This window comes from Chrysoperla carnea, chromosome 5, assembly GCF_905475395.1.
Source record: "Chrysoperla carnea chromosome 5, inChrCarn1.1, whole genome shotgun sequence".
Lineage (NCBI taxonomy): Eukaryota > Metazoa > Arthropoda > Insecta > Neuroptera > Chrysopidae > Chrysoperla > Chrysoperla carnea.
This window is the reverse complement of record NC_058341.1, coordinates 16,784,616-16,811,157: the sequence shown is the minus strand read 5'-3', so window position 1 is coordinate 16,811,157 and position 26,542 is coordinate 16,784,616. Positions and strand designations below refer to the sequence as shown.

The 26,542-nt window shown below is 29.0% G+C and overlaps 1 protein-coding gene across 1 annotated transcript in view; it reads right to left on the bottom strand.

Annotated features, from left to right (window-relative positions):
* The window catches only part of LOC123299957, a 35,951-nt gene extending 17,660 nt beyond the window's left edge, over window positions 1-18,291 (bottom strand). Inside the window, exons 1-3 of the mRNA XM_044882389.1 lie at window positions 18,245-18,291; window positions 17,226-17,361; window positions 16,674-17,152 (exon numbers count right to left, since the gene is read on the bottom strand). Of these exons, the coding sequence (XP_044738324.1) occupies window positions 16,674-17,152; window positions 17,226-17,361; window positions 18,245-18,257 (628 nt within the window). The 5' untranslated portion in view covers window positions 18,258-18,291. The remainder of the gene's footprint in view (window positions 1-16,673; window positions 17,153-17,225; window positions 17,362-18,244) is intronic.
* Window positions 18,292-26,542: the final 8,251 nt, after the last annotated feature.

The following is a 26,542-nucleotide window of genomic DNA, read 5'->3' as shown; positions in this document are numbered from 1 at the left end:
GGAAGAGATCGCTTCGCTTCCGTATTCGTACAAAAAAAAATAAATGACGAATTTATTTATAATTTATATTTAATTAATTTAATTTTTATTATTATTTCTATTGTGGATAATTGCATTAAATAAAATAAAAAAAATTAAAATACTATAAAAATTATTTATGTTGATATAGAAGAGACCTTCATTACCGATAATAAAATCCGTAGGATTAAGAAATAGTAGGAGGCATGTCCGATTTTGTATACCATATTTACTGAAGGAATTCGAGGAGAAAATTCTAGGAGAAAAAAACATAGACATAGGAGTTGAAAACGGCAATACATAACGACGTAATTTTATAAGAAAACATAAGCCACCCAAACTTGTTACTATTCAAGAGTCTATTCTGATAATGATGAAAAAATACAAAAGTATTATGGTGGAAGTAACGGGAAAACTATGTATTTATATGGTCAACCCAAAAAGAATCACACGCTAACTTTGATCAATACTGATTTGTTGAGATCTTATAAATCGTAGTTTCCATTTAAAGGAAAATTAAATCACCTTAAAAAGAAAATTAATCTGTCATATATCGTGTGAAATATGGTTTTGAAAGACCACTTTTAATACTTGTTTTACAATTTTCTATGGCTATTTTTGCGTTGGGTTTTCTTTGAACTTATTTTCTAATTTTAATTAATCCGGTTTTTTGCAACGAACAAAAATTCTTATCTGAAATGAAAATCTACAAGTAGCTTAAATTTTCACACTCAAATCGATCATATTTCGCGGAAATATGTAAATATAATTCAAAAAATTTATTATTAAATTTATGTTCGAATTACGAATTTTGAAAATTATGATGAGATATTGAATGTTTATCAACAATATTTTTCAATTTCTCAATAAACAATATTTTTCAATTTACAATAAAAATCAAATAAAAATATAATTTTTATTTGAAATTTATTGCCAATATGTATATCACAGATGTATCTATCTTAAGTTTAGATGGCTGACTTAAATCTTAGTTTACACAATCAGTTCAAAACCAAAACGTCATATTCATCGGCCAATTCTAGTAAATAGTTAGAATCGACAAGATTTTAACTAATTCAGGTGATTGGTCAATCAAGAGTTTCAAAGTAGATAGAGACCAGCAATGAAATCAAATTAAAAAAATGTCTATAAAGATTTATCCAAAAGTCAATGCAGTATATGGGTTGGCCATGTCAATTTAAAAAAAAATTAATGTAGTTTTATCGATTTTTCACGCTTAGCTAAAAAATTTTATTGTAAAAAATTTGGCAGAAAATCGATTAAAGTTTTCGTGGTTACCGTACACCGAGTAAAAATTTTCATAAAGTGTTTATTTTTTGGAATAAAATAGATTTGCTATTATCAGCCCATTGTCCATTAATTTAAAATGTGATTCTTAATTACCAGTGTCGATTTCGATTATTACTTGTCACAATCTTCGTTTGAAAGTTTATTTTGATTTAAAATACTAACCAAAATTTTTAATAACAAATTATAAATTTATTAAAATGGTAGGTAAATAATCAATAAATTTCAAATTTTATAGCATTTTTAATTGATAAGTGCTAATTTCACACATTAATGAAACGACAATAACATTACCAATTTCACAATATTTATTATTAGCTAAAAAATTAAATTCAAGAAAAAAATCAAATCAAATCAAATTTAAGCACAAAATAACATTTATATTTGACTCAGTCTGATAAACGAGTGGAAGCATTTCATGAAAATTTTATCCCGAAATGTTTCAAAATATTGTAGAGAAGACTCACTGAGAAGTGAAGTGTACCAGTGAGTGATGAAAATGTACGAACTTCGGCTAAAAGAGTACCTCAAGCTCCAAAATGATTATTCAAATGATTAATTAAAGTATTTTTTTTTTAAATATAGCAGAAAATTTAAAAAAGCTTTGGAGCTTATCCTGCGAGCGTTACGACTAGTACAATTGATAAAATTTATTTACAATTCAAGTACATAAATATTATTTTGAATAAATAATAAAAAAGAAACAATAGTAAAAATATTATACTTTAAAAAATATTTATTTAATTCCCAACAAAAACAGTTAAATTAGAGAAGACATTATTTAAATACGGATATAGAAAAATAAAACAACTTAATAGGTTGGCAGATTGAAGTTTGACCTTAAATTATGTTTCAGTAAATGGAAAAAGAACAATTGAACATACACAAAAGGTAAGCTTCGTTGCTGCCACTACTAACTTATAAAGTTACAAACTAACAAATCCAAGTCGTGGTGAATTTGACTTTTAAGATGCAAAATCAATGGATTTTTGCCAAATGAATTTTGACATAGACATTGTCTTAGTCATAGTATAACTGCTTTAATATGCTTAAACTTAATTTCAACAGGTGCTGATTAAATAGATGGATAATAAGAAACCATAGTAATTTACAACAAAACTGTTGAAATGTATGAATGAACTGTCTAATAAAAAATAACTCACTTTCTTAATGGTCAAGTCATTCCTAGACCTTTGATGTTTTTTAAGATTTAAGCCCTTATTGATTGCTTGAGGTCATTAGTGATTTTCTCAATACTAACCAAGATATTTTTTGTTTCAGAACATTAAAATCGCAAAAATATTCTAAACAGCAATCAAGATACTTAATTATAAAGATTTAGTCGTGGGTAAACACTATTTTAAAAAAAATAATATCACCAATGAAAATCAAATTTTAAAGGTATAAGATCTTGATGTTCTCTTGATGTATACAATCATACAATCATACAATATTTTATATTGTTTTCGGGATGAAAACCATAATTTTCTATGAGAAAGGTAATAAAAGGTAAATTGATAAATGTTATAATACAAACGCCTGCGATTATTTAATGAATGTAAATTTTTAACAAAATAATAAAAATTTTGCTGTATTTTAATGTATTATGTTATTCTTTTTCTCTACAAAAATACATAAGCATATACAGTTTTTATAGAAGTGATTTTTATCTGGTAGATTTCAATAGTAATAGATGAGGTGATACTAATCCAAGATGAAACAGCGTTCCCGCATCGAAAACTACTACTAAAATGCAATGAAAGACAGAAATAACAGTAGACGTCTACGATTAAATATTTTGGCAAAAATTGCCATACAAGCGTGGCAAGTCACTCGGCTGAAAATGCCATTACTCGGCATGCTAAGCCTTTTCAAGAGCGAGGGTTGAAGGAAATCTGATTAGCATGCGCTCTTTCACTTTTTGATAATTTCGATAATAAAGGTAAGATAATTCAGCACAGTATGAATCTTAAAACTGGTCGAAAATGTCACAGATCAACAAAAAAGTGACATTAACTCCACTCCTTTGATATGGCTATTTCTTGACGAAAGCACTGACGTCTCTAAATTTGCACGTTCAGCTGTTTTTGCGCGATACTGCGTAGGAAACGTCAATCAGGAAGATTACGAATCCCAATAATCACGAAATCAAAATTATTTAACGGCACGTCTAAGGCCTCATTAAGCATTTCTTTAGAAAAAATGGCACATTGATACAAAAGGTTCGTCATCTCATCCTAAACTAAGAATACATTGTTCGTCTCTATATACTTATACCTATATTATAATAAACTTCTTATTAAAGAGATGCGGATCGGATTTCTTATCTTAGTGGAAGATTTGAAAACAATACACGTGTATATACCTAATGTGTTTCTTGGGTAGTATCATGATGGAGTTAATAATTTTACTTTGAGAATATTGTAATTAATAATTTTTTTTTGTATCGTATAAGTACTTATTTGTTGATACTTTGCAGTACCTATTGTATGCAAAATTTATTTCTCTTTGAAATGATCATTTAATTAAGTGTAAAATTAAAATAATAATATAGTTACGATTTGACATTTGACAATGAACTAATTATTTTCGCTCTTCAATGAATTTGATTTTTATTTTTAATAGAATTATAATTTAATAAGTGATAAAATAGTTCACCCTTAAATTTCCCTGCATTTTAATTAATAATGAAAAATTTGCCAGGCTTGTCAGGCACAATGTATATGTAGGGAGATTCAAGCTCAGAACATAATACGAAATGTTAAGTATAAATATGGCCTCAAGTTATTTAAGCATTAAGATGAAGAGTTACAGCCTTGGTGGAGTTTTAATTTTGAAATTAATTTAATATTTTTAATTTCAAGCATCAGTAGCCGTAAAAATTAACTATCTATGAAAAACAGGTTTCAAAATACAATAAATACAGCAAAAATGAAAACATTATTTTTGAATATTTCATTACATATTTTTGATTTCCCCTTTTTTTGTGAAATAACATATATTAATAATAAAAAGAATTGTATTTATTTTAAATATTTTCTCTCAAGCCTCATGTTAATTTAGTACATGCAAATTTTCGTATAATAACATTTTCAACAGCCAAAAAAAGATAATCATCTTTCTGCTTCAACAAAAATCAAGAAAAAATTGTTTAATAACTTTTTTTTATAGGCAACTTTCATTACATTTTGAAGTAACAAGTTGCCTATGACAACAGCTATTTAAGAAGAATGCTTTTTTTATGTGCAACTTCTAATTTATTAATGTATATAATGTTGCCTATATGCATAAAATATTGCTTTTAATTGTTATCATAGAATTAAGAAAAAGAAATTATATACTATTATACTTATTGTTATTTAAAAGAAAATTTACAATTAAGAAAATAATGGCATCGGATTTTCTTTCCATGACAGTTCAGTTGATATACCTGTTTAAACAAGGGCCATCGTAATTGAATTTGGCAATTTTGAAATCGATTTCATACCAAAAATATTTTGATCATAAGAAAATGAGTAACAATTTTGGTGTTTGTTTTAGTTCATGAAAAATTGCATCATTTCCAAATTTAAAGTTTTATATGCAATGTAATTCAGATTTCCGAAGTCAATTATTATTAAAATACATTCCATCGTTAAAATTAATTACTAGGATTTGCACGTGTTTAATAGAAGATAAACTAAAAAATCGTTTTTACATGAATATAAATTTCTTAGAAAGTTTTAACCAAATTTATTTCGTAACACATTGCAACGATTGTATTTTTATGACATTTTCGGATACAGTCTCTAAACTTGTATTCGATCCCGAACGACTAACACATTTTGTTAGCCATAATTTTGATTTGATTAAAAATGTACAAAAACTATCCCAAACGTTATTCACAGATATTTTTGACACTTTAACTTTATGTTTCTCATGTTTTCGAGTGTAATAGGTTGTTACAGGTTTCACACCATTTATAATAAATACAGTCGCATCATTTATGGTACATATTCCACCAATGTGTTTTGTAGGCTCAGGAAATGAAATTTCACTATCGCTATCATAAAAATGACAATTAAGTAACGTTGAACTGGAATTCCACATCATATCCTCAAAATTGAAATCGCTTTCAATACGAGATGAATTCATTAAATCCTTATTTTCGATGCAACATTCACAATGATCAATTGTTTTTAAATTTGCGTCATTTTGAATATCAATAATTAGACTCATTTGTTTATCTTCATCTTGAAAGTGATGTTCAATTGTTTTTTCAGAAGTTGATATCGATTCGTCACTATCGTCCTCATTTGGTGTGATTAAATTCATATTCAATAAACTTGTAATTCGTTTATTTGTCCACCATAAATCTAAGTTGTTGCGATTTACTAATTCGGTACTCATTACTTCCCGAATACGATTTATTTTTACTGTGGTTTTTTCATCACATTCTTCCCGTAATCCATTTATAATGAAAGTTGAACAAATCTCATTTTGATTTGAATTTATAAATGTTTTACGATGATCTTCACTTTCTAAGCGCATTTCGATATTATTGTTGCTATATTTATGACAGATCAATTTAAATGGGGTTGTTATTTTATCGTCAATATCTTTTGGTTTTTCAAAAAAAATTTCTGGATATTTCAAAAAAGTTTGGATACAATTGATAATAAAAATTGGTTTAGTCATTGGTGGAGTATGCATTTTTAGGGTGCTTTTCGATGATTTTTTACAAATAATGGTGTGTAATGATGCAACGCATTCACAATCAGTGTTGCTTGCACCATCTTTTAATGTTTCATTCGATTGTATACAGCCACAAGACGGTGATTCAGTTGTAAGATTATGATCGCCATCGTGTGGGGTCGAATCTTGCATCAATTCTGAATTCAAACTTACGATAGTCATATCGGATGAAAAACTAAATCGAATTTGTGTTCTTGATTTTGAAGATTTTACTCCGCTGTAAGATCCAGATTTGTCTAAATACTCGACTTTATCTTCTTCGGAAAAGAATTGTACATCATTCTTTAATGGTGTTTTAGAAAATGGTTTCAACAAAAAACCTGTTTTTTCTCGTAGTGGATCAGTTGTTACAGTTGTAGTAGGTTTAGAATCAGTTTCAACATCAGTTTTGTCGTTTAGCGGATCTACATTAAAATGTAACTTTGATTTTTTTTCATTTTTAATTTTTTTATCCATTAGCCTGTCATTGTTTATTCTTTTTTAATATACCTTAAAAAAGGGAAACGTTTGCATTCTTCAATTCAAGCTAATTTAAAAATCAGAAAATTTAGGCACTTAGAGCTTACCTTCTATTAAAACAATAATTTCCATCAAATTATCAACTAATTGATTTAAAGTTGCTTTATATTTTTCCCCAATTTGATCATTTTTTTTGAAATATTTTATTTTCAAAAGGTCAACTGTAAACAAATACTTTCTGTACATGTACAGAAATTTAAAAGTTTCCAAAATTTGCCAAAATGTCAATCTAAAGTGTCAAATTTTTTTTTGTATCCATAGTTATTGAATCCAAAAGAAATGTAATTTTTGGCGGTTTAATATTTGACAATCATCATCCAAAAGGCAAGATATCAGATTGGTGGTGAGCCAAAAGTTTTCAAAAGTCAAACTGATGCTAAATATTTCCTTAATTAATTGTAACACGTGGCGTAAAATGCGTGAGGTTTTATCTTTACGTCAGTATTTTAAAAGTCTGATGTTGATCGCTGCCATTCATTTTTTTAACAAAAAGTACTAATACTAAAAAGTATTTGAAAAATTGCAAAAATATTTTTGTTAGACATGAATTTTATTTTTACCATTACCAAAAATTTTAATATAAAAAAAATCACGAACAGAAACAGTTTTGCTTATGCAAGTAATATTACATAACTGTAGAAAAAGTTGCCTAGATACTAAAACATTAAAAGATTCTTTTTTAGTTTACAGCTTGTTCTGGAGGATTTAGGGGTATTGGCTCTGTATCTTTCTTGTTAAATTTTTCTTCACTACCTTTCGGAATTAAACCTTTCGCTTCTAAAAGATGACGCCTATAGGGAAAACCTTTTTCGACACAACTTTGTGCAGCTGAGCACTTCACTGTTTTTCGGACATCTTTTTCTAGAAACTCGGTATTAATATTCGTCTTATATATTGGTGTTTTTGGATGGTGCGATGATTTTAAAGCTATTTGAGGCTTAGGTGCTACATCTACAGTAGGAATTATCCATTCTGTTTCAAATTCAACATATTCATCTGTACAATATCCGGCTAGTAAATTTCCTTCAGACGTTTTTTTAGGTTTACAATTTTCTTGTATTATTTGTTTTCCATCATTTTGTGTTGATACAATCTTTGGAAACTCGCCAGGTGTTTGCGGTTTTTTTACAGTCATACAAATTGTCTCGGTTGTAACATTCATCGGTTGCTGATTTGAAGAACTATTTGAAGGATTCTGTGAATTATTTTGTATATCTTGTGTAATTTTTTTAAATATTGCTAATGCCATGTTAGGATTATTCATTGCATTTTTCATAAAATCAATACAAGATTGTAGGGGTAATTCATCTGAAACTGGTGAAATTGAGTCAAGCAATTGTTGTTGATTAATATTAGTTTTACATTGATTAGCTTCATTTGTTGATTGTATTTTTTGATGGCAGCAATTTGACTGTGGATCAATTGAAATTTTTATTGATGGTTGATTTTCTTCATTAAAACAGCATGGTTGATGTCCTTGAATTGAATTCCTATTCATGGATTGATTGTGCAGATTACAATAACAATCCCGAATTGGGTCAATTTTATTCACTGATTGATTACAACATCGTTGTTGAGGTCGATCATTTGAAAATTTTGATTGATTTTGTTGATTACAACAACACTTGTTAGTTGGTTTAATAAATGACGGATTTTGTATATTAAATAATTGGCGCGCTAGGCTAATTGAATTGTCTAGATTTTCCACTGTCTGTTGTTGTTGATTACAAAGACACTGATCAACTTGTTGTTTATTAGAGCAACTTTGCCGTGATTGAATTGAAGATTGCTTACAACAGCAAGATTTACTTTCGTTTGCAACTGACTTCAACTGTTGATGCATTTGTTGATGGTGATCGTGAATTTGACGTAATTTCATTAAAGCCTCAATAAGTTGTTGATTTAATAGTTGATGTTGCTGATTATGGCAACTTTGAGGTGTATTAATTGGATTTTCTGTTTTAGATTGATATATCCAAGGACTCCATTGTTTTTGTGATCCAATAATTCCACGATGATTGTCATTTGAAATTTGATTGCATAATTGTTGTAATTGATTACGTAATTTTTGACTTTCATCAACTAAAGCTTGATCGGGATTTGATTGTAGACTAGTTCTCTTATTATGAAATACCCATGGAGTAACAAAAATTTCATTAGATGTTTGCTGCTGTTGAGTACGAATTTTTTTTTTTCCTTCAAGTGGATCGGAATTGCAGGTCTTTAGACGTTGGGGATTTTTGTTATTCAAAACTTGTTTACATGGATTTTGTTGTTCGATATATTTACTTTGTTGACAAGGGTCAAATGAAAATTGATTACTTAATCGCTGTTGATTATGCATTTTTTGTATACACCTTTTCCGACAGAGTTCATTTAAAATTTCATGACCTGATTTTATTTGAGAACAATAGCTTTGATTTTGATTAATTGAACCTCTATTGAACTGTTGATTACAACATCCTTTCGCAGAAATGTTGTGCAATTGTCGTTGTTGATGACATGCTCTTTGACGTTGCTTATTTAAAGCTTGATAATAATAATTTTGCTGTTGATTATATCTATTCCGAAGAGCGTTAACTGAAGAAATTTGATTACATGATTGAATTTGTTGATTACAACAGCCTTCTTTAGGTTGATTTTTTAATGTTTTTTGTTCGCAACATTTTTTCGCTTGTTGAAAAGGAGCATTTTGATGTGGAATAGTTGAAATTTGTAAAAATGATTGTGGGTCGCCTTTTTGAAATTCGCATGGATCCAGATCAATTTTATGTACTGTGGTTAAACTAAGTATTGATTGTTTTGGTTGATTAACCGATTCCCCCTTTTGATTAACACAACTCTGAGAGATTTCTTGTTGCTTGCAATCAATTTGTGTTTTTGGGTTACAGTCAATTTTTTTCACTGATTGTTTCGTTTCCGTCTTACAATCCGTTTGTCGGGGACCATCATATTTTAAACATTGTATTGATGGCTTTCTTCCCGTTTCATCGGCATCGATCTTACATATAATTACACTCTGTTTTTTCGCTAAAATCTTCTTGTCTGCGGATGTTAAGGGAGTTGATTGTAATATTCGTGTACTTTTTGCTATTAATTTCGCACCATCAAATGAATGAAATGTTTTACATGTACAAGGATCTGAACAAGGTTTTTCTTTGTTTGGAGAAAAACACGCTACTTTTTCTTTTGTTAATTTTTTTTCCTCCATAATATTGCGTAAAATTTTATTTATGTTGTTTAATATATTGCATTTTTTTCGAAAATTATTAGGATTTTATTTCAAGTTCTATATGGATAGATTGGGAATAAATTAATAAAATTAACAAATTTCAATTTAAAAAATACAACAGTTAAGATTTGTACTAAATTTATTGAGTATATACCATTTTTATTTACTCTTAAAAAAATCCGTTTTTTAAAAGGAGTGATACGTTTATTGAGAGAGCGTAAATTAAAAAAGACAATATAATTAGAAAATATATTATTTATTTTTTTCGAAATTCGAAATAACAAACATTACAAATAATAAGCGTAGATGTTAAGATAAAGCAAATAAAAAATTCATTGATCCCCAAAACACGACCATAACGCGTTGAAGATACACTAAACAAGGTTGAAAGTACAAAAGATATCTGGACAACATTTTATGTTCGTTTTTTCGCTTCGAATGCAAGTTTTTTTTGTTTGATCTTAATATCTAAATGACAAAATTCAATAAAAAACTTTTAAGGGGGCGAAACAATTATCTTCTTAACCAATTCCCAAACGGGGTTCGATTAAATCTTTTTTACAGTACGTTTGACGATTACACGATTGCTTTTTACAACAATTAGTTTTCACTTGATTTAACGATTCTTGTTTTCGGCTACAATCGCATTGGCGTGTGGAATTGACTTGCCGTGATTGATCACAACAAACTTGTCGTGTTTTCATATCTGTTGGTGTTGATGATTTGCAAGTAATAGCTCTACAAGCTTTACTTGGTGCCGAACAAGGTCGTTCGATAAAAGCAACATTTGAAGTGAAATTATTTGAGGGTAACTTTGATGGAGTTGAAATTTTTGTCGGAGTTGTGGGCTTACATACATTTCGACATGGAGATTTACAAGTTCGATTAGGTGCTGAACAGGGTCGCTGCTGAGCAGGTGATACTCCTGCCTTACAAGTATTTTTAATAGCTGCTTGATAAAAGTTACAAACGTTTTCATTCAATTTTGATAATATTTGCTGATTGGTTAGTTTTTGTGTGAGACATGGACTAATTTGACGTGCACCGGTACATGTTGATTGCTTTCTGTTAGCGCAACATGTTCGACGTAATTGTGAACATCGATTTTCACGAACAGTACAAATTCTAGACTGATGACAACTTTTTTTCGATTCAAAGCTTCGAGACTTAATGTCATCAAGTTCCAAAATAATTTTATTCATATTTATCTGTGGACACTTTTCTCTTGGTTGACTTCGTGCCGATTGACGACTACTTGGAGAAATACTTCCTGCTGGGCTTACTGTAGATTTTTGCACTTTAATTTTATTTTTATTTGTTCGATTTTGTGAAATACTTCGTGTTGGACTGCGATATTCGTTTTCTTTAATAATCTTGGACGGTGTAATTTTATTTTTGATACGCGATGAATTAGAAATCGAATTTTTTGATTTCTTTTTAGTTGTTTTAGATTTTGAAAGATTTATTGTTGGAATAGAAACTTCGCTTGATTTACTACTTCTTGTCGATTTTACTCTGAATGGTTTAGTTTTTGTTGAAATGTTTTTTTTGGGTTCATAAAGTTTTAGTGAATCTTTGAGTTTAAATCCTGGTGCACTCATTTGTGAAGCACTTCTTTGTGATATTTTTCGATAATTCTGTGCTGCAGAAGATATTTTTATTTTTGATGCAGTTTCGTTTGTTCTTCTCTCTATATTTGCAAGACAGGTTGGGTTGTTACACTTATTTGAATTGTTTAATGAATATTTTTCTCGTAGCATCTCAATTTCGTGTGTAAATTTCTTCTGTTCTGGAGAACAAACACATAATGATTGAGTTTCATCTATGCTACTTGGTGAAACACTTCTTCGAATAGAACTAATTTGTGATGTTATAATTGTATTTTCTGGAATTCGTTGTGTTAAGTGATGTTTCTCATCTGTTTTATTATTTGTTACTGTAACCGATATTATTGATTGATTTGCATTACTCTTTGGTGAAATACTTCTTCGCGATGTTTCTGTACTAGTAAGTGAAGATCTATGACGTTCCAATTCAGAACCAACTGATCTTTGATATTGCAAAGTACCTCTTTTCGATGAAGTAGCGCCAATTGGATTTAAATTATTGATTTTACCAGCCTTCGATTGAATTTCATTCATATTTTTGGGCAATGCATTTCTTATTGATAGTTCAGTTTCATTTGGTCTTTTATATTTTGTTGGACTACTCTTCGGTCGAACTTCATTAGTTTTCTTCGGCGAAGAGCCAGATTCATTTGATCGTCTATATTTTGTTGTACTTCTTGTCGATCGAACTTCATTCGTATTTTTGGATGAACGGTCTCTTATTTTCGAATCAATTCCATCTGGTTTTCTATATTTTGTTGTACTGCTCTTCGGTCGAACTTCGCTTCTTGATATATCACTTCCCGCTTCTTTAGTACTTTTTGATGAAGATTTTCTTTGGGGCAAATGAGAGTCATCTGGTCTTTTATATTTCCTTGAATTACGTTCCCATTGGACGTTATCAATATCTATTGGCGAAGAACTTCTGTGCATTAAATCAATTTTATTTAGTTTTTTATTCTTTGTAGAACTACCTGGTAATTCAGATTCATTTATTTTTCTATATTTTGTTGGACTAATCTTCGATTGAACTTTATCAGTATTTTCCGGCGAAGCACTTCTTGACGAATCAGTTTTGCCTGGTCTTTTATTTTTAACTTCACTAACTATCGGTCGAATTTCGTTAGTATTTTTCGGTGAAGATCTTTTTATTGATGAACTAGTTTTATCTGCTCTCTTATATTTTGACCGACTTTCAATCGATTGTTTTTCATTAGTATTTGAATGTAAAGAACTTGACCCAAGATATATTGATGCATTGCTTTGAAATTCTTTGTGTCTAGCTATACGTGACGTGTCAAAATCATTTATTGTTACGGAATTTGATTCTGCAGGATCATTAAATCTAAGCAGAGAACTTTTTGTGATAGAATTAATGTCATCTGACCTATTTTTGGAGGAACTAAATCTCATTTTAAAATCCTTTGCATATTGCGATGAAATACTTCCTCTTGATAGTGTTTCGGATGGTCTTTTATATTTTGTTGGACTACTTGTTGATCGAATTTCATTTATATTTTTTGGAGAAAGATTTCTTCTTGAAGAATCAGTATAATCTGATCTTCTATATTTTATCGCACTGCTCGTCGATTGAATTTCGTTTGTATTTTTCGAGGAACTTCTACATGAATCAGTTTCAGACAATCTTCTATGTTTTGTTTTACTACTTGTTGATCGAACTTTATTAATATTTTTAGGTGAAGGACTTCTTCGTGACGAATCAGTTTTATCTGATTTTTTATATTTTTTTGGACTACTCTTCAATCGAGCTTCAGTACTATTTTTCGGAGAACTTCTTGATGTCGAACGAACTGAATGAAGACTTTTCGGCGATGAACTTCTAAGTGATGAACCATTTTCATCTGAACTTTTATATTTTGTCACACTAACTGTCGATCGGAGTTCTTTAATATTTTTCGGAGAACTTCTCCTTGATGAAGTTTGATCCTGTGTTTTATTTTTTGTTGCACTACTTGTTGGCTGAAATTTCTCGGTTTTGTAGGAGGAACTCTGTGATGCAGGACATTTGCAAGTTCGTGAAGAGCTTCTTCGTAATGAGTTAGTTTCATCTGATTTTTTAAATTTTATCTTACTATTTGTAGGACTAATTTTATCAATATTTTTTGGGGAAGAACTTCTTCTTGACGAAGTTTCGTCCTGTCGGGTTTTATTTTTTGTTACAATACTTAGTGGCTGAAATTCTTTGGAAACCTGTGACTCAGGAAATTTATAAGTTGGTGAAAGACTTCTTCTTGACAAATCAATTTCATCTGGTCTTTTATATTTTGATACGCTACCCGTCAATCGAATTTGATTACTACTTTTTAGGCTAGGCATTCTTTTTAACGTATCAGTTTCAACTAGCTTTGACGATGTCTCGCTTTGGGTTTTACATCGGGATACCGCGCATGGTGCTTGACATACCTTGATTTTATTTGATGAAGAAATACTTTCATCTGTTTTACTACTTGTTACTTGAATTTCAAGCATATTTGTTGGCGAAGAACTTCTTGCCGATGTTTTGTCTTGTGTTTTATTTTCATCTGATATTTTTATTTTTGTTACACCTTTCGTTGATTGTTTTTCAACAGATTCATCTCTATTATTTTGGGCAGCACTTATTTTTAATGCTGGCTGTATTAAAGCTCGTGATGCAGGACATTTGCAAGAAGTTCGTGATTCAGGAGTTCCTGATTGAATTTTATGGAATGATTGAATTTCATCGAAACTTATTTGCGACTTGCTCCGTCGTGTTTCATCCATATATCGTTTTGCGGCACATACATGAGGAACCGGCTGTTGATTTCCACATGAAAATTTTTGCAAAGCAGATACTCTAGTTTGATTGTCATTTTTATTAGTTTCGTCAGGTTCTCTACATTTTGAGGAGGTTTTTTTTAACCAGTAACCTTTCTGTTCAATTTTTGCTGTGAATTTATCTTGTTTACATATAATTTTAGTTTGCAAAGGGGATTCTATTATACGAATATCATCTTTGGTTGAACAATCTGTTTTATTAGGATTTTTAATCAACACTATTGCAATTTTATCAGCCCCATATTGTTTTCTAAAGTATTCATTAATCGAACTTAACGATAATGGTTCGTCAAGAATCAAAGGAGTGTCTGGTATAGAAGAATGAAGTTTACTGTTGTCAATGCATGATGTTTGAGCGAATGTTGATTGCGACTGTTTCGAACTTTCAATCCGCAATTTTGTGTATGATGAAGTAGCTGATAAACAAGTCAAATTCGATCCAACCGTTGATGGATGCAAATTAGGGCAATTCTTTGAATGGCATTGTGTAGGTTTCGCATTTGTCAATCGAAACCTATTTGTATCGTCTGCTTTCGTTGAACTAATTGACTCTGTAGTATAGGGACAGGTACTATTGTTGCATTTTGTATGAATTTGTTTTGAAGTAACTTCTGATTTTGGACAATACGATTGAGGCTTTACAACTTGATTTGTCGTACAATAATTTATTTTTATGCTTCTTTCTTCTGGAGTAAAACATTGTGCTTTATTTTTGTTGCAATTGTTACATTTAACAATAGAATCATTATTTTTATCATCAATTTTATTGTGATATCGACTCATCAATTTTCTTAAATTTTCTTTCGATATTAAATCACTTAACATTACATTCTGTGTGATGACGTGTTTCTATCTGCTCACGTTTTCTCAAATCACTTGTGAATGAAAATTTTCAATTAATATTTTTTTAATGATTTCTAGTTTATTACCAACAGTTAAGATCATCTTTAAAATAATCCATAACAATCCAAATTAAGTGGTCCGTATCAAAATGACTTACACTTTATAGCATGAATTTGTTCTTCCAGATACCGTGTCATATTACTTTTCTAGTTTTTTTTACATGGTATTTTAAGTTCATTTTCAATATATAATTGATTTTGTTTGGTGTAATTTATACAGATCATTATTTCAGTTCAAAGTTGTCCATAATTTTTGCACGATTTAACTCATTTTGGCTCAAGTTTAGATTAAAATTGATGAGTTCGGTATAAAAAAAATCATAGAACATATATACTACTTTATAACATTTGCAACGCTAGATCGTAAGTCAATCAATTGAAATTCCCTTTTTCAAAATGAATTAAAATTGTTTAAGACTATATTGCTCCACTACAGCTTTTTTAATTTTTACTCTTTTGAGTCCAGAGAAAAGTGGCCACAATAAAAAAAAAGTGGGTACATTATCTCTTAAATTAAATTTTAGTGATAGTCTACAAGCCCATGCTGAAATTTTTTGGGTGAAATGATCTATAGGAATCATGTTGAAAAAGATGCTCCTATGTAAAAGAAAGTTTTAGCACTATGGCAACAGTTTTGTGCGGTACAGCACATCCCTTGGTATCTCACCCCTGCGCCATTAAATATGTACGGCGTTTGTGGATACTAACTCTGCATAAGTATTCGAAGCGAATTACATAAATGTCGAAAGAGCAAAAGAAAATTTTGATATATATTTTGAACATCTAAAATATTAACACAAAATTAAGTAATTTTGGAAATTCATAGTGCCAAAATTACCCAGATAATAATTTTGAAGTTTTTGAAATTTTCATAATTATTTTTCCCTAATCTTAACTGTTGTATAATACATTTGTTTAATAGAAAATGATAGAGTGAAAAGCACTTACCTTAAATTTAATTTATAACGCACTAATAATTTTTCAAAAAACTTTTTTTCGGATTTTAATAAAATTCATATCTATTTGTACAACATATTCTAGTAATTTAATTATAAAAATAATCAAATTTTGACATATTTATTTATTAATTATTACCATGGAAAATCATTAGATAGGCATAGACCAAGATAGGTTTATAGACCAAGAGACAGTAATCAAAATGGTAGTAGAAAATTAGAAAAGCCGTCACTCGCAACCTGACGGTTACACTGATCGTCGTTTTTTTTGAAGAGTTTTTTAAGATTTTAAGATTTTGTTTATTGTTTTCGCCTGCAAGACCGCAGACAGTATGTTAGAGTTGAAAATTAAAAATTTAGTATTGCAAGTGCTACGTGTCTCAAAACCTGAAATTTTTAGGGACCAACCAATTTTATATCAAAATCGGCTTGGTGGTGTATTTTTGGCCAAAATTTTCCATATATATATACCAAGATTCAGTCGAATCAATTTGGAAAAAAATTTAAAAAAAAGTATTTTTTCTTTCAAATCAATTTTAACAAGACGCTCAGATTAAATTAATTAGAATTTTGGACTTACCTGAAGGATCTACCGGATCAACAATTTCGGTTATAATAGATGTAACCATACCCCCATGATTATCATGGCCATGTGTTACGATTGGTGGACGAGGTTTATCTTCATATAAAGGTTTTCGATCATCATTCCAACCATGATGACCATAGCTGCCACCTGGTCCATAATTTGGTGGTGGAGGTCTTCTATCCGGTCGTTCATCATACGGTGGAGGTCTTCTGTCTGGCCGTTCATCATACGGTGGTGGTCGTCTATCTGGCCGTTCATCATACGATGGCGGACCATAATTTGGACGATTTCGATCATTTGGATATTGGTCATGATCCGAAGGCAACGTTTTTGGACGGCAGTTCATTTTTTTCGAAAATAAATCATAATCAGGATCACGTTGTGTATCGTCTGGATATAAATTTTGATCCTGTGATCCAGACTTGAATGATTTTTTTGATAATATACAAGAAGTATTCCCATTCGAACTTATCCTAAATTAAAGAATACAATCTATGATAAATACAATTGTGTGACCTTAAATAAGATTATTTTCCAAAAACCTACCCATAACTTAGGGACATACAATTTTCATTTGCTTTGCTACATTCAAATTGACAGTCTAAAACTGTCTTTGCATTAACCATTTTATAAATATCTTGTTCTCTGATGCGTTCTCCAATTGCTATCCGTTCATAGCATTCTAAAAATTTTGAAAATAATTATTGTACTTAAAAATAAGAGCTAGGCCTGCAAAATTTTGGTAATTGGTTTTCCTAAATTAAATTTTGAAAATTCGAAGTAAAAAAAAAAGTTTCTCCAATTGTACCGGATAAAATACAAAATACATTCCAAATAATGGTTCTGGAGATATCAGACTTAGAGGGCTCATATTTAAAATGCAAGGACCTCACAACGTCGTATCTAAAACCAATATAATTTGCGTAATTTTTTTTGCGAAATTCGATAAAAAAATGTTTCTCAATTTTCACGAAAACATCGTTTTTGGCAGGTTTAAAATAGCCACCGACTAAATCCAGAATTCAGAATTTTGTTTCTCGAAATATCAATTTAGGGGTCATCATATTATTTAAAATAAAATGAACAGGCTATATAATGTCTTATAATACGTTTAATTAAGCCAATTCCATATTCGTAATTTTTAGATCAAAAGGACTTTAATAAGAGATTTTCATTAATAATTATTATTTCATTAATTCTGTACTATTCCCGTGCATGTTTCATAAAACTGATTGCTCTTCAAGCGACGTGTAGACGGAAAATTTCTTTTCCCTTTTTCAAAATATTTTGAGACACTTCCAAATAACGAAAACAGCGATTCTCCAAAATTCGAAATGTCCGTACATTTAAGGAAACAGATGTTGAAAAAATTGTGGGTTTCCTTAAACAAACAATTTTCTGGCAACATATATCTCATTTTTAAGAAATACTATTTTAAGTAGTGTAAATTGGCTATCATTTTTTAGAGAAATTCGGTTCTAGGAGTATTCTGTATTGATTTTGAACTTTGGCAGGATCATAGGATACTTTTCATTGAATGCAGTTCAATTTTAAACAACACTTACCATTTTGCATCATAACCAATTGATTATCAATTGTAATTGCATTAACAATACCCAATAACGCAAGACTTGCAGACATTTTAAAAATTTGTAATAATAACGAATTCCTCCAAATCATTATTTGAAATTTTCAAAATAAAAACAACAAACACACTCTCCCAGCAAAAAACCACCCCTGCACCACTTGCAAACAAACACACACCAAAGTCCGGTATAAAAAAACACCGTCTTTTAATTTCAAAATTATCTCACTAACACAATATTAAATTAAATTCATTTTTAATAAAATCACAATAAAATAAAAGTGAAAAACTTTTTAGTTTTTACTTTTTATAAAAAAATAAATGATTCACTTTCATAAATGATTTATTTTTATTGCATGTTCGACATTGCGGTTTATGTGATGAACTAAACGTGTTCTTTAAAAGACATCTTCACTTATACGTAAAAAAATATATATGAACAATTTTATATTGTTAGTAAAATAACTCTAAGAAATTAAAACAATTCACGACGAAGACATTTAAAATTAGAAGAATTGCTAAATACAAGACCGTTGAAAATTTAATAGCTTACGTTTTTGTTATCTAAACTTTTTGCAATTTAGTTGTGAAAAAGAACAAACTTTTGTTATTTACAAACATATAATTAGAGGACTTCGAGTGAATCAATGCAAATTTGGATCTACTTAAAATTATCCAGATCTCTGATAGTTAACAGTTTCTGGTATGATAGGTAACAGACCTCATGAAGAAGAATTAACGTTTTAAGCTCCCGACTATGTGTATCTGTGTGTCTGTCTGTATCGTAACTTCTAAACGGGTTAACCAATTTTCAATTTTTGTTTATTTGAAAGGTAATATGATCGAGAGTGTTCTTAGCTATGCTTCAAGTGCTAGTTTCCATATCCGATAACAACTAGAAAAAATCTTCCAACAGATGAACAGGTTTCCATGATTTAATTACCTTTCAAACAAAAAAAATCAAAATCAAAACCAGTTCATCTCACGGTGCCATAAACGTATCAAGCAAACCTAGTTTTTTTTGGCATCATAGCTCCTAAACGGATGCACCTATTTTGAATTTTGTTTGATTGTTTGAAAGATAATTTGATTGAGAGTGTTTTGAGCCATGTTTTAAGAGCGAATTTATGATTTCGTACCCAAAACATCTTGAAAAGACGTGATGATTTTCAAGGGGTCGATTTTCTTGAAACTTAGCTATAAGAACACTCTCGAAAATTAAAATCGGTTCATCCGTTTAGGAGCTATGATATCACAAACGAATCAAACGAATCTATCAGACCTGAAATTTTTAATTTAACATGAAATTTGGTTATTGTCCTTAAGTTCTTGAGGACGTTTGGACTTAAAGTGAATATTTATACAAAAAAGAATTTTACAACAACTTTTCTTATTCGAAAACTTCAAGAAATGTACTAGCAAGAATAATGGAACCTTTCATATTTAGTATTCTTTATGCCCTGTCGAATAATTTCTTACACAAGAAAATTCTGTGTAACGTGGCGTTCTTGTTCACAGGGCTCGCCTAATTTTTGATTGTTGTGAATATTCGTTTTCTTTTTTTATTCTAAGATGAAAATCATCGAATAATGAATAGAAATTAACAAATACTCAGAAATTTTTTCAATTTTCTAGGAATCGGTTAACGGGCTCTGTAGTCGGTTTTATTGTAAGTCGGACATAATGATTTTTCCATTTATTATCTTCCTGTTATAAGAGCAAAAAAAAAAAAATATCCATCAATTTGAAACTTGGGGATACAATCAAAAATTTCTCCATCAGCAGAATACAAAGAATACATCCAAAAAAGTCTCAACAGTGATATAATCTGCAAGATTTTTAGTCTCGGGTGTTCCGTCTATTTAAAAAAGGTACTACACAGTGTTTAGGTAAAAGGCAGTAACTGAAAATGAAATTTCTTTTGCAATGATGTTAATGATTATTATGTTGTAAACCTTCTGATATGCCTTAATCTACCCAAACGAGGTGTGCAGGTCTTTTCACGATATACAAAATCGAAGTTTATCGATCAAGCTCTTTTAGCCTTTTCTTGATATGCCAAATATACAACGAATATTCAACGAAATTATTTATAAGATTACAGCATAAGAAGGTGTATGGTGTATGATTGAAATAAATAGATATAAATTTCATAATATTTTCAGTCTATCTATCTCTTACTAATAATTTTTTTTTTAATATAAAAAATATGTTCTAAAATATAAATAATAATACACCTTTTTCCGTCTTAATAACAATTATCTTATTCAAAATGAAATAATAATTGTTTTTGAAAAATAAAGACAAACATTATAAATTTTGTACACTGAGAAGTAAAGAAACTGCAATCGCATATCGCATCCACTTACAGACTAGCGTTCACTATCTTCATATCTCTGTGGTATTTATTAAAAAGTTAATTGGTTTTATGAAAATGTACAATATGATTTTTCATGAAAATTTAAAACATTTCTGTTTGTTTGTTATAATTTTATAAAATCGTTATATATTTTAAATTTGTTTTATTTTTTAAATTTTCTATCCTACATTTCCTTTCAGAACAAAATTATCAATTTATTATTTAGGAAAATATAAGTATTAAGTTAATTATGTTGTTATATATAAGTCGGATGGCAGAGTGCATATAGAACTTGCTTCTGAAACCAAGGTATGCTGGTTCGTATCCTGATGTGGAAAACATTTTTACTTTTTTAAATTAAATGAATTTTTCTTGATGTTTAAATTTTCCACTCTTTTTAGAGTAAAAATTATCTATATAACCCGCCTACTTGCCATAAATAATGTCAATTATACATATGTCATAAATCACTATTCTGTCAGGGGGTGGGAATTTAAATAATCATAATTATATCTCACTCTTCAATTCCCACCCCCTAGCAGAAGATTGATTTATGACATAATACTAACATAATTAGTCCCATTTTCCTACTTTGTGAAATAACATGTTCTCCTATTTCAAAATCTTATCAAATTTCATTTAACAAGAATAAATTTTAGCATGTACAACAAAAAAGCAAGCAAAATAAGTATTTTTTTAATATTTTGTAATAGGAGAATATGAGTGAGATAAACTGTATGACATGTTCTCCTATTAAAAAGTTTCCTATATTTGCATTATTAAGCCATTTTTGTACATATTTTTAATATTTTGTAACAAAAGGTAAAAAAAAGTTAATTGTGTTAGTCCCATTTTCCTACTTATGTCATAAATCACTCCTTCTTCACAAAGGGTGGGAATTAAAGATTGAGATATTATTATGATTATTTTAATTCACACCCCCTGACAGAATAGTGATTTATGACATATATATAATTGACATTTTTTATGGCAAAGTGGGCGGGTTATATAGATAATTTAAAGTATAAAAAGAGTGGAAAATTTAAACATCAGGAAAAATTCATTTCATTTAAAAGTAAAAATGTTATCCACACCAGGATACGAATCAGCGTACCTTGGTTTCATAAGCAAGTGCTATATCCACTCTGCCACCCGTGTTATGAATAACGATATAATTAACTTAATACTTACCTTTACTAAATAATTAATTAATTGATAATTTTATTCTGAAAGGAAAAATAGGATAGAAAATTTAAAAAATAAAACAAAATTTAAAATATATTACGATTTTTATTAATTTATAACAAACACACAAAATGTTTTAAATTTTCAACAAAAATAATATTGTACATTTTCAACAAATTAACTTATAAATACTACTAGCTAAACCATCGAACTTCGAGTTCTGCTTGCGTTTAACAAGGCTCCTAAAAAATAAAACTAGGTCCGCTAATTGAGGCTTTTCTTTGAAATTTTCGAATTATGAAGATAAGAAAAGCAAACACTTTAAAAACACGAGTTGTTGAAGTTCCAGTCAAGATCCAAGTGAGTTAAAGTATTTATGGTGTTTCATTTTCTTCGTTTGCTAGTGTTTCATATACTTTGGTGAGGAAATTAATAATATAATTGAAATAAATATTTATTCACAAGTCAATGTGTTTAAAATTTTTGCATTATATAAAAATTTTTGTTACACATCAATTGTATTTAGAATTTTTGGGTTCTCAAAAACTAGTGGCTGCTTTTTTTCTCATAATTTACATCGAATTGGATCGTTTACAACAAAGGTCGTGGAAATATTATGATATCATAATTTTTACATTTATTATAAGTTTTTAGTCAATAAAAATTGTTTTAATGAAACCTCAAGTTTCGATAAATTGGGAAAAGCAACCTCTTGAGTTCATTTCAGTTTCAGTGCTTCTTTAAAGATGCTATGATTTCTTGTGTGATTATCTAATATCATTGATTCGATATTACGGTCGGTATATTCCGACAATTTACCTCAGAAATTAAAAAAAAAAAAAGATTTAGGTATGATTGTGAAAAAATCTGAGCACTTAACATGATGGCTTCCAAAAAACCCAAAGCAAAATATGTAGCGCCGATCCTATTTCGTCGGATGTACTCATATCGTTTATTATCTCATTTAACCAGAACAAAGTAATTAATTATTTCATCGATGCGTTCTTAATGCAATCATTAATATCAATTAAATTTTTCTTCAATGTTAAAAACGCAATAATTTTCCCAATAATAATTTTTCAAAAATATAATTTACCTTCAAACTCTGTTTAAAGATTTAAAGATGATGACTATATTTTTGTATCTTAATTTATTTGTAATTAAATTGTCAATGAATTTAAACAAAACTTAACGACCAATTACAAATCTAGCCGTAACCTTTAAAATGATTTGTTATTTCCTAAACACATATTATATCTTTTAAATAAATAAAATATAAAGAAGACATTATTATTAAAAATAATTATAATTAAATTACATATAAAAATAAATTATATTTATTATTTCATATAAATTACTCATTAAATGTAATTAAATTTATTAAATTACAATAGATTTTTATCAGATGCTTTTCCGATAATGATTTTCATGTTCTAAGCTTTGTAATTTTCCAAACAATTTCTCAAGAATCATGTTTTCTTCTAGTTAATTAAAATAGATTTTTCAGACAAACTCAACCTACCTCCAAAAATCAAAAGCTCGGTAACTATCTTTTTTTTCCTGATTTTTTGCAATATTTTTTTAAATACTGATGGAGGTTTTTGAACTTTGATACCCAATTTTGCATGTCTTTTGTGTTTAAACTTAAAAAAAAAAATTATACAAAAAGGTAATTGTTTTATTGAAAGATAAAAATCTGTATTTTTGTTTATACAAAGTTCTTTTAAGGATATTCATCTATATGGAAAAATTCATGAATATTTATAAAAAATAATACAAAATACAATTAATTATACCTTAAAACAAATTCAGATACGCACTTATAACTTTTATCTTATAAACTTATAGCTTAGGAGTTGATTGTATTACTTTTAAAATGATCAAGCTTTAAAAAACTTCTAAGGAATATATTAATTACTAACACTTTAGACAATTTCCTTAGATAAAATCTGGATGACAGAATTTATAGATCCCTGAAAAATTACACACAAAAAAAATGTGAAAAAGATGTGAAATCAACTTAAAAAATATCGCTTGAAGATAGAAAAAACTTTATCGATTTTATCTCGATTTACTTAAGTTTCATTCTCTCGATTGTAAACTTTATAAAAATTCATCAATCAACTTTAATATAATAAAATAAAATGTGTAATCGAAAATAACAGAATTTGTCTGAAATTTTGATTTAGATAAGTGTCTGATGTTCTGCTGTTATAGTCAAGCAATGGCCTAGAGAAATGATTCGTCTATGCCGTATAAATTGCTAATCTATAATTATTATTTAAAATATACAAAAATTCCAAATTCATGGAAATGAGTCTATCAATCAATTTTTTAAAAGTATCTTCATAAAAAACCCGTAATAGCACCTCTAAATAATTCCTTTAACAAGTGAAATTTACAAAATTTAAAACTGAATCGACAAAAGCGGTTTTTTCCATGTAACTCTCGCTAAACTGAACTGATTTTCTTGAAACATAGCTAATAACACCCTCGATTAAATTACCTTTCAATAAAAAAAAATTCAAAATAGGTTTATCCGTTCAGGGGTTACAATATCACAGACAGCCAGACATGGCGTTCTAAACTTATAGCACCCCTCTTTCTTGTTCAGGGGTTAAAAATTCAATAATTTTTATTATAAGTAAAACTTAAAATTAAAAGTTAACGATTCCTTAAACAATCCCTGTAATTTTAACTGAGCCAATTTGAGAAAAGCTCATAACAGTCGGCAAATGCTAATTAAATTTTAGAAAAAAAAGAGGTTTTATTTACTTTAACACATTTTTTCTTCCTTTGCCAAAATTCAATTAAATTTTGCAAACAGCTTTAGCAGTATAAAAACTTGATATCATTTATTTAATCGTGCAGTGGAATTTTGAGCTATGAAATATAAATATAGTGGAAGTAATGTAAATAAAGAAATTTAATTAAAATACATTTTCAAATAAAATAACTTTTCGCCAAGTTATAAACCGCAACTAGTAACTTACATTTGAACTGAAGCCTTTTTCCAAAGCATAAAAGCTAAGTAACAAAATTCTTGCTTTTCGAGTTATAATTATCTGTGTTTTGATCGACGATTATCTGTGTTTTGTCCAAAATCATAATAATATATAACAATTCAGTTTAAATTGAGCTGCCTGACAAAAAATAACTAACTTTTTAACGATCTAATCATTATATCCTAAAGTTTGAAACAAGGGAGATATAATCGATAAAACTGATTCCAGCATATATTAAAAGATATTCTAAGACTTCTGACTAATCTAAGGTAGTTATTAGCCTTATTTGAGGTATTTCAACTCAAAGTTTATAATGATATATCCATCCAAAGACTCATAGTCTAAAAAATAATAGCAACAACGTGCAGTAGATATATACCAACCTAATGATCATATCACACATCAATCTTATAGAATTAAATAATATAAAACCTGTTGGTTATTTTTCATTGAAAAACTAATTGTTTTATAACATGGTTAACCACCCAGAACCAATAGCGAACCATTACCATTATTACCATTAGCATTAGCATTAGCATACCTATATGACATATACACACACAAGAAGAAGGCGAAATAACAACACATACACCACACATCAAAGTGAAGAATTAAAATCATCTTAAGGCATCATTAAAATTTATACATAATTTTTATAATATTATAATAGCTTTGCAATATAAAAAAAATTTATATTTTAGAATTTTAACAAAAATTTATTATTTGAAGAAGGTTTTGTAGCTATAGGGTTACGTAGGGATATTATTTCGAATGTAGGTATTTATTTTTTATCTAAAACTTTTTCCGGAAACGGTTTGAAGAAGATATTACTAAAATTTACAATTGATTATAGTGCTAGCTCGGATTTCAAAAATTAAGGAAAGTTAATAATTTCCAGACTCCAATCAAATAGATAATAAAGCAGATAGATCGTAGTCTTAATAAAATATATCCAAATAACTGTTGAAATTTTTATTATATTTTCAAAAACCTCTTACGAAAAATGCAATTCATTGGTATCTAATATCACAGCTGAAAAGAATAACCCAAAATTAGTGGGTTTCAAAAAAAATTCCAATAAGATCGGATCAAAATTGCCTGTGTTATTAAAAAAATCGAATTTTTGAACTTGATGACGTCATCAGAATCCAAAAAATTTAATTTTGCTCTATCACCAAATTATGATATTTACAATATTGTAAATTAATGAGCGCTTTTTACATGATTCTTTACTAACTTTTTGGGTTACGAATAAAACATACTTTTTGTTTTGCGCCTCAATTTTTGTTGCGCTGGTGGCGAATGCCTAAAACTAATAATGCAAGACCAATACGAAAGATACAATCGTTACGATCAAGATCAAGAGTAAGATAACTATGGTCAAGACATATTTTTGTCAGACCAAGAACAAGACCAAGCTAGAATTAATAATGCAAGACGAATACGAATCGATCACGATCAAGATCAAGACCAATATTGGTCTCAATATGCTCATCACTATTTTTTTAGAATAATTTCATTGTTCAGTGAGGAACGAAGCAAATAAAATTGTAAGAGCATGAAGATCATAAAATCGTCGTATTTGACCTAACTTTCAAAGCTCTAATTTTCAAAGCTCTAGATATTTTGGCACGAAATTCGACGGACTAGCGGTACTAGAAAGTCAATGTGTTCTAGTCATTCCATGAACCACTGTTGTTTTGAAAAACATAAGCCTGCTTATGATTGC